Source organism: Aedes albopictus, chromosome 3 (assembly GCF_035046485.1).
Source record: "Aedes albopictus strain Foshan chromosome 3, AalbF5, whole genome shotgun sequence".
NCBI classification, from domain to species: Eukaryota; Metazoa; Arthropoda; class Insecta; order Diptera; family Culicidae; genus Aedes; species Aedes albopictus.
In genome coordinates, this window is record NC_085138.1 from 325,886,626 (window position 1) to 325,895,714 (window position 9,089).

General features: G+C 46.1%; 2 protein-coding genes across 2 annotated transcripts; one reads left to right on the plus strand and one right to left on the minus strand.

Annotated features, from left to right (window-relative positions):
* The first annotated feature begins 226 nt into the window (after positions 1–226).
* On the plus strand, positions 227–1,701 carry LOC115262691 (protein Rae1). The gene is made up of 3 exons (XM_029865332.2): positions 227–350; positions 431–768; positions 835–1,701. The coding sequence occupies exons 2-3, from the start codon at positions 460–462 to the stop codon at positions 1,603–1,605; spliced, it is 1,080 nt and encodes a 359-aa protein (XP_029721192.1). The 5' UTR covers positions 227–350; positions 431–459; the 3' UTR covers positions 1,606–1,701.
* A 3,676-nt stretch (positions 1,702–5,377) lies between these two features.
* On the minus strand, positions 5,378–6,125 carry LOC109426916 (NADH dehydrogenase [ubiquinone] 1 beta subcomplex subunit 3). The gene is made up of 2 exons (XM_019702473.4): positions 5,970–6,125; positions 5,378–5,807 (listed from the first exon to the last, which is right to left on the minus strand). Exon 2 carries the CDS (start codon positions 5,797–5,799, stop codon positions 5,473–5,475), a length of 327 nt encoding a protein of 108 aa, XP_019558018.2. The 5' UTR covers positions 5,800–5,807; positions 5,970–6,125; the 3' UTR covers positions 5,378–5,472.
* Between the last annotated feature and the right edge of the window lie 2,964 nt (positions 6,126–9,089).

Genomic DNA, 9,089 nt, shown 5'->3' on the forward strand with positions numbered 1-9,089 from the left:
GACGGCGTGTTTGACAACCAAGCTAAGAGTGGTGGTTGCAAGAAAATTGAACGCTCGTGCGTGTTTACAAGCTGTTTGTCGGGAGTGTGTAGGTGTGTGTTGGCTAGCTTGATAAATAAAACCGTTTCTATTCGCAGCACTCAGGTTTACGGTCTCTGTTTTTTCTAATAACCTCGGCATTTAATTTACCATTCCTATCCCTCAAACTCGAACGGATCGAAAAGTACTAAACGCACCGTGAGCGCCAGTCGATTGACGATCTGTCAAACAGAAAAACAAAACGCAGATTGCGATTCTAGTGCGTGTTCAGCTTGCAATCTATTAAATTCTTGAAATTACTTGATTTTAGTGTAAGTTTTCACCTAATTTAACACTTATTGTCCTTGCGAAAGGTATTCTGTAATTTAAACGTTGAATCGACATCTTTCAGTGTGAATTGCCAGCCGTAAACCGACCACAATGTTCGGCGCAACGCTTGGCGGTGCTTCCGCCTTCGGAGCAACAGCGGCGGCCCCAACCAATCCGATGAAGGACTTTGAGGTGACGTCGCCTCCGGAGGATACCGTTTCGGCCATGGAGTTCAGCCCTGCTACGTTGCAACAGAACTTTCTGATTGCCGGCAGTTGGGATTGCAGTGTGCGCTGCTGGGAAGTCGAGCAGACCGGCAAAACGGTGGGTAAATCCATCAAGACCATGGGCGGTCCGGTGCTGGATGTTTGCTGGGCTGACGACGGGAGTAAGGTCTTTATCGCGTCGGCTGATAAGCAGGTTAGTGCGTTGAGCGGGTGAGTTCTCGTCAACCTTATCTTCAGGCTAATCTTTGTTGCTTTTAAGGTGAAATGCTGGGATTTGGCTTCGGATCAAGTTGTTCAGGTCGCACAGCATGATGCTCCGGTTAAGACATGCCATTGGGTGAAGGGAACCAACTACACCTGCCTGATGACCGGATCGTGGGACAAAACTCTGAAATTCTGGGACACCCGAACGCCGCAGCCGATGATGTCGATTCAACTTCCGGAACGGTGTTACTGCGCTGACGTCGATTATCCAATGGCCGTCGTTGGCACGGCCGGAAGGCATGTCCTGATCTATTCCCTGGAAAACAAACCAACCCAGTACAAACAACAGGAGAGTCCACTCAAGTACCAGCACCGAACGGTTTCCATTTTCCGTGACAAGAAGAAAGCTCCCACCGGATATGCCCTTGGCTCGATTGAGGGTCGTGTGGCTATTCAGTATGTGAATCCGATCAATCCGAAGGACAATTTCACGTTCAAGTGCCATCGATCGAACGGATCCAATGGGTATCAGGATATCTACGCCGTAAACGACATTGCATTCCATCCTGTCCATGGAACTTTGGCCACCGTTGGATCGGATGGCACGTTCAGCTTCTGGGACAAGGACGCCCGAACGAAGCTCAAGTCGTCGGAAACAATGGATCAATCCATCACCAAGTGTTGCTTCAACGCCACGGGCCAGATCTTTGCCTACACCGTCGGATACGATTGGTCCAAAGGGCACGAGTACAACAATCCCCAGAAGAAGACGTACATTTTCCTGCGTTCCTGCTACGAAGAGCTGAAACCCCGGGCAAATAACTAAACATTGCTAAAAGTATGTACTACACTGAATATATTTTCTCTTTTCCTTCAATAAACATACATATAAGCAGGGTGTAAACTACCTGGCAACCCCTAAGTCAGAGAACGAATATTTGGATCTGGATAATGAGAAAATCAAGAAACGTTCATTTGAATATCATGCTCACTGAATCGAATTTTAACCATCGCGCAACAATAAAATGACAATGTCGCAACCTGTATTTGCAGCGACCGCTGCGACATTCCACCTAATGTGACGAGATTTTGTCCTAGCTTGAACAGAATAGGATATAACTACACCACAGAGAAACAGACGTCACACTCTCATCGATGGGAAGCGATCACTTTTTTAACAGTTGATTCAAATATTCAGTAGTAGGTCGATTGACCACTCGCGGCGCTGGTATCGTTTTTGCTCCTGTTTGACGTTTGCTCACTACCACCATCTAGTGGCGGCCCGGCCAAGCACAGTACATTTAGCATTGGGCGATTACGTTTTCGTGACGATGTTTTTTAATGAAATTTGTTCTATGTGTTACGTCTGTTTCTCTGTGACTACACGCTTAGAGATTTTCAAGCCTTCTATTGCGAATTTCGAGAAGTAACTTCGAGTCGATAAACACTGCAACGCTGATGAAGATCTATAATCAAACAGTTTCGTTTTGGGTTTAGTAATAATCGATTAGTCACGAGTTGAAAAGTACGCAACTATTTCAGCTTCTGTTTTGTCACCAACAAACATTTTCGAGATCATGTCTTACTTACCTTTACCTTACCGATCAGGCTAAGGCCGGGTGGCCTCTGCTGTACATAGTAGCCGTCTCCATTCCACTCGGTCCATGGCTGTTTGTATCCAGTTCCGCACTCTGCGTAGGGTCCGCAGATCGTCCTCCACTTGGTCGACCCACTTAAGCTCGCTGCGCACCACGTCTTCTTGTACCGGTCGGATGACTCTCGAGAATTATTTTAGTTGGGTTGCTATCCGACATCCTGATGACGTGACCCGCCTATCGTAGCCTCCCGATTTTCGCGGTATGGACGATGGTTGGTTCTCTTAGCAGCTGATGCAGCTCGTGGTTCATTCGCATTCTCCAAGTCCCGTTTTACATCTGCACTCCGCCGTAGATGGTACGCAACACCTTCCGTTCGAAAACTCCATGGGCGCGTTGGTCCTCTGCACGTAGGGTCCATGTTTCGTGCCCATAAAGGACGACCGGTCTAATCAGCGTTTTGTAGATAGTTAACTTAAAGCAATGTTGAACAGCAAGCACGAAAGATCATCACTTTGCCGTAACCCTCTGCGAGATTCGAAGGGACTCGAGAGTGTTTCTGATACTCGTACTACGCACATCACTGGATCCATCGTCGCCTTGATCAATCGTATCAGTTTATCCGAGAATCCGTATTCGTGCATAATCTGCCATAGCTGTTCTCGATCGATTGTATCATACGCCGATTTGAAATCGATGAACAAGTGATGTGTGGGCACGTTGTATTCGCGGTATTTCTGCAACACCTTGCGGATGGCGAACATCTGGTCCGTTGTAGAGCGTTCACCCATAAATCCAGCCTGATATTGCCCCACGAATTCTCTTGCAATCGGTGATAGTCGGCGGCATAAAATTTGAGAGAGTATCTTGTAGGCAGCGCTCAGTAGTGTGATCGCGCGGTAGTGCCCGCAATCCAACTTTTGTAGATGTGACACACGATACCTTCGCCCTTTTTGTAGATGTGACACACGATACCTTCCATCCATTCCGATAATACTTCCTCCTCCCAAATCTTGGTTATGACCCAGTGTAGTGCTCTTACCAGTGCATTTCCACCGTATTTTAGAAGCTCGCTGCCACCCGATCACACGTTGTCGCATCTTGCCCAACACTATAAGTCCTGTTCCCAGTTCATCGGTGGTGCTACAGCTTTAGTAGAAGGTAGCCGCTCGATACCCGCTTTTCCACACTTTCTGTCCAGTCCAACAAAGTTCCTGCAACGCCACGATGTCGAAGTTGCGGGGATGTAGTTCGTCGTAAATTATCCTGTCACATCCTGCGAAACCTAGTGACTTGTAATTTCACATTCCAAGTTTCCAATCGTAGTCCTTATTTCGTCGTGTGGGTCTTTGCCGATTGTATCGAGTCGTATTTTCTCCTATGTTATTCGCAATGGGGATTTTTACGGGTGGCTTATTGGGCCTACGCCAACACTCCTGTCTCGCCGGAGCGCCATCGTGCCAGTTCTGTTTAACGTCCCAACCAACACTGGGACGACCACGCTGATGGGGCTACCACCTTGGATCTAGCTGGGCGTGGTGCAGCGTTTCTTACTCAGCCGCTGGATGCCAGAACAGACGCTGTTTGAGCCGCACCTCCTTGGTGAACAGACACTCGGATCGTACCTCCCAGTCCTGCAAAATATCAGTCTCAGTGCCTGTTTTTCAGCCGAAAATGAATGACTGCGGCGGTCGTTTTCAGTTCCTCGATGTGAGAACTGACAGAGTCCGAGAGCTCCATTCGTGAGCGACCCAACAAGATCAATTCCCAATCATCCACACACTACTCATGCTGAAAGGCCATTCGTCTCAAGCGGTGGCTTGTGAGAGTGAGTGCCATATACGCTACCACGGGTGAAAACACTCAACTACAGAAAATTGAATGGAAATTTAGCCCGTTCAGCTCTCGCTTTCAGCACGCTGCGTGCGAGTATGAGTACCTATTTCATTTCGCTCCCGTGTTGCTGATTGGAAAGCAACATTGACAGGAAAACCAAAACAGAGAAAATGAAAAAAGCAAAATATCGCTTTCATAAAGGCCTTTCGAAAAATTGCAGCACTGGTACCTCCTCAATCTAGCTGAAGTCAGAAGGACAACAGTGTCCAGGTTGCACTACCAGCTAAGCACACAACTCTTAGCTGGCGGTCTTTGTCATCGCTTAACCCGTGGAAGCATGAGGTAGAAACTTGTGAGGATCAGAGCTATGTTGGACGCTCTCCTTATCGACTCACCATTTTGCAGTTCAGAACACTTACTCAGCATAAAAACAGTACGCCGAAGACATCAACTGCATTTGGTTCAATCGCGCACTTTTATTAACGTTTCCGCACTTATGAAACTAAATGCGCAATATTTTACGAATATTTTGTGAACCGACCGGAAATCGAACCTGTCATCTTGTTGAATACCCATGCTTTTACAACTGTGGCTATAAGGGCCCCACAAAATGCACCATGTACACAACGCTTATAATACCGGTGGTTCTCTAAAGACACATGCCATGAACCATCATCGAGGAGGACCAGCAAGCACTCTGAGTTTTCGCGTGCTAAGGAGTTAAGGACGATCTTCGGCGGTGTACAGGAGAACAGTGGGTGGCTACGAAGGATGAACCGATCATCCAGAAGTTGGCCAAAGCGAGAAGAAGGGTGGACAGGGCATGTTACAAGAATGCCGGACAACAATCCTGCAAATTTGGTGTTTGCTATTGATTTGGTGGGCACAAGAAAACGTAGAACGCAGAATGCACGGACGATACCAGGCGTGATCGGGTAAGCATAGATGGATCGCGAGCAAATTTGTGGCGTAGTATTGTAGATTGTCTATCTAGGTATCTATCTATCTTAAAATGTGAAATGCAAAACCAATAAAATATTTGTATGCCTTTACGAATCGTAGACTACGATGCAATAACTATCACGTTAAAATTAAAAAAAAAAACTTCCTCAAACTGACTAGTCATGAAAGATCAGGGAATTTCGTTCTCAAAACTGAATCAACACATTTCAAACCCTCATTTGTTAGACCTTAACGTTTCGTGTGGTTTATTTTACAATGTTTTAAAAAGAAAGTTTCCTACCTTCGATCCCGCGGGTGCCCTAATGATGGCCGTGGTTATCGTCACCATGGCCATCGCCATGACCATGACCGTGATAGTCCACTCCCAGAGCAAACTCCACCCCAATGGTAGCCACAAATGCGGCAAAGCCCAGGGGGAATCCCTTGAACAGGAACGAAAGCAACCGGGACCGATGAGTGCCGAACTGTTTCACGTTGTAGCGCCAGACTTCGTTCCTTAGCCAGGGATCTTTCAGGCCACGGCGAGCCAGGGCCCGTTCAACTTCCACCAACTGCGGGGCATCCGCCACTTTGTAGATCGAAGCATCTGGCACCTTGTACGGGGGTCCGTGTCCGTGTCCACCCATGGTTTGACCTGGAAAAGACCAACATCAATTCGATATAAACAAAACAGTTTCGGCTCGCCGAAGTTACATAATTTCGATGCAACATAAATTGTGTTCAATCAGCGCAAATACAAAAGCGTTTGTGTAAATATTTATTGCAAGAAAGCTTACACGATTCTCCCATTACTTACCGAGCCTTTTAGAGCAGGAAATTAACGAATTATGGAGTATTTTTTTGCTGAATTCACGTTAGAGGAAAACACTCGCTGCAGCGATGGAGAAAACTTCGAAGGACGACGGACGACAGCCACGAAAACGTCAAATTTCGCGACTTGACAGCAGTGTTGCCAAGAACGCCTTTTAATGATTCGAGGGATAGGGATTTAACAATAAACGTGAAATATTTCGAAAGGTCACTATAAGAGTTGGGAAGTCAAAAGCGTGCGGCTCAAAGAGCCTCTGCATCTTGCTCTACACGAATTTGGCCTTGCTCACTCCCACAGAAGATTTGCAGCTCGCACAGTAAACGTCAAATGTGACTTACAGTGCGCGCTGTTTTCAAACGTTCTGTGGGAGTGAGCAGGACAGGGCAAATTCGTGCAGAGGCTCATTAAGGTGACTGAAATAACTATCGAACTGTCAAAACTAACCCTGGCCGGGAGTAGGGTTATTTTTAACCGGACGCAAAATAACTATCAAAGTGTCAAATCTATCTATATATATAAAAATGCAGTGGCATACGTGGGACCGCGCATAACATGCAAAGGAGTGGTCCGATTTGGGTCGTCTGGGTTTTGTTTTGTTAGTTTTCACCCAAAGAAGGTTTATGAGGCAAAAAAACATGGGAAAAATGAAAGTTTTTGAAAATCGGGTTTTATACATTTTGCACGGGGACTTGGACTTGACTAGGGACTTGAAACGTCAAAAATCGCAGTAGGCAAAACAAAGTTTGCCGGGGCCAGCTGGTATATACGAGGGACCGCGCATAACTCGTGAACGGAACGTCCGATATGGGTAATCTTTGTTTTGTTCTGTTAGTTTTCACCCAAGGAAGGTTTATGAGCCGAAAAACATAGAGAAATATTGAGATTTTTGAAAATCGATTTTTGATATATTTTTTTAACGGGGGCTGGGTCTTGGCTAGAAACTTGAAACGTCAAAAAACGCAGTAGGCAAGACAAAGTTTGCCGGGTACAGCTAGTTTTAACTAAAAGTTAAACGAACAAGCGAAACGGTTCACAGCCTAAAAGCCACTTGGGTTTTTAAATTAAGAAAAATGTATCGATTTTTTGATTTTATACGAAAGAGCACCTGAGCCACTATGATTTTTTTTCAGATTTTTAGAACTTTATTTTGGTACCTAAAATCAATTTCAAAGAGATTATTTGAAATCACCTTTTGACAGCTGGGTAACTGTTTGACAGCTCCACCCAGTACAAAATGCGACGAGGGGTGATTCGACAAATCATTCCCATACAAACTTCAAATTGATTTTTAAATAGGTTCCCGAGCACCAAAATTTATGAAAATTTGGATTTCGCCTCAGTTTCGCATGCAGATTCAGAATATGGAATAATCTCAACACCGCTAAAGAAGCCAATAGTGGTTTCGCAGCGCGGTGTCACGAACACTATAATGCAAATCTACTGGTTGAAAATATGTCCATTTGATTTTGCTGGGAACAGCTGATCTTTGTTTACTATTTTCAACCAGTAACTCAAATGGCGTTCGTGTAATGCAGCGTGTACGTACACACAACACTACTAAAAGCAGAAACCACTATTGCGATTTTTTTTTTTCGACTTAGACTTTGATGCGATAAATTTCGTCGTACTCATATTTTGCTTTCGATTTCGCTGTCAATCTCAGTCGCAGGGTTTTTGCAACTCGCCCGACAATGTGACAGTTTTCGCCGGCCGTCTCAATGTTTACCATTAAGGTCTTTTGTTCTCGGTCCACCAGCTGATCATGTTAACACAACAAAACCAGCTGGTTCACCGATGTTTACGTTCATCCTTATGCACGAATACGGATTCCCGGATAAACTGATACGGTTGATCAAGGCGACGATGGATCGAGTGATGTGCGTAGTTCGAGTATCAGGGACACTCTCGAGTCCCTTCGAATCTCGCAGAGGGCTACGGCAAGGTGATGGTCTTTCGTGCTTGCTGTTCAACATTGCTTTGGAGGGTGTAATAAGAAGAGCGGGGATAAACACGAGTGGGACGATTTTCACGAAGTCCGTTCAGCTGCTTGGTTTCGCCGACGATATTGATATTATTGCTCGTAAATTTGAGACGATGGCGGAAACGTACATCCGACTAAAGAGTGAAGCCAGGCGAATCGGATTAGTCATTAATGTGTCGAAGACAAAGTACATGATGGCGAAGGGCTCCAGGGAGGAATCACCGCGCCCGCCACCCCGAATTCATATCGACGGTGATGAAATCGAGGCGGTTGAAGAATTCGTGTACTTGGGCTCACTGGTGACCGACGACAACGACACCAGCAGAGAAATTCAGAGGCGCATTGTGGCAGGAAATCGTGCCTACTTTGGACTCCGCAAAACTCTACGATCGACTAAAGTTCGCCATAACACGAAGTTAACCATCTACAAAACGTTGATTAGACCGGTCGTCCTCTATGGGCACGAAACATGGACCCTACGTGCAGAGGACCAACGCGCCCTTGGAGTTTTCGAACGGAAGGTGTTGCGTACCATCTACGGCGGAGTGCAGATGGAAGACGGGACTTGGAGAAGGCGAATGAACCACGAGCTGCATCAGCTGCTGGGAGAACCAACCATCGTCCATACCGCGAAAATCGGGAGGCTACGGTGGGCGGGTCACGTCATCAGGATGTCGGATAGCAACCCGACTAAAATGGTTCTCGAGAGTCATCCGACCGGTACAAGAAGACGTGGAGCGCAGCGAGCTAGGTGGGTCGACCAAGTGGAGGACGATCTTCGGACCCTACGCAGAGTGCGGAACTGGAGACAAACATCCATGGATCGAGTGGAATGGAGGCGGCTCCTATGTACAGCAGAGGCCACCCCGGCCTTAGCCTGACCGTTCATCCTTATTGTTCTCGGCTACCAGCTGTTTATGTTTTCATAACAAAATCAGCTGGTTTCGCCTGAATCGGGGAAAGAAGGCGAAAATGTGTCATAAATGGTAGGTTAGTACCATATTAGGGCGAGTTCAATTTCGTCGCCAAAGTCTGATTATTCGTAAAAAATACAATATTAGTTTTTCTTGTTTTTTTTTCTGAAATATTTCAATAAATAGTTATTGCATTTCCCGTAGTGCCCC

Excerpts from the sequence above, each read along its gene's own strand:
- LOC109426916 (XM_019702473.4), bottom strand. The coding sequence starts at position 5,799 with ATGGGTGGACACGGACACGGACCCCCGTACAAGGTGCCAGATGCTTCG.
- LOC115262691 (XM_029865332.2), top strand. The coding sequence starts at position 460 with ATGTTCGGCGCAACGCTTGGCGGTGCTTCCGCCTTCGGAGCAACAGCG. Across the intron at positions 769-834 it reads TCGCGTCGGCTGATAAGCAG|GTGAAATGCTGGGATTTGGC; the intron begins GTTAGTGCGTTG and ends GTTGCTTTTAAG.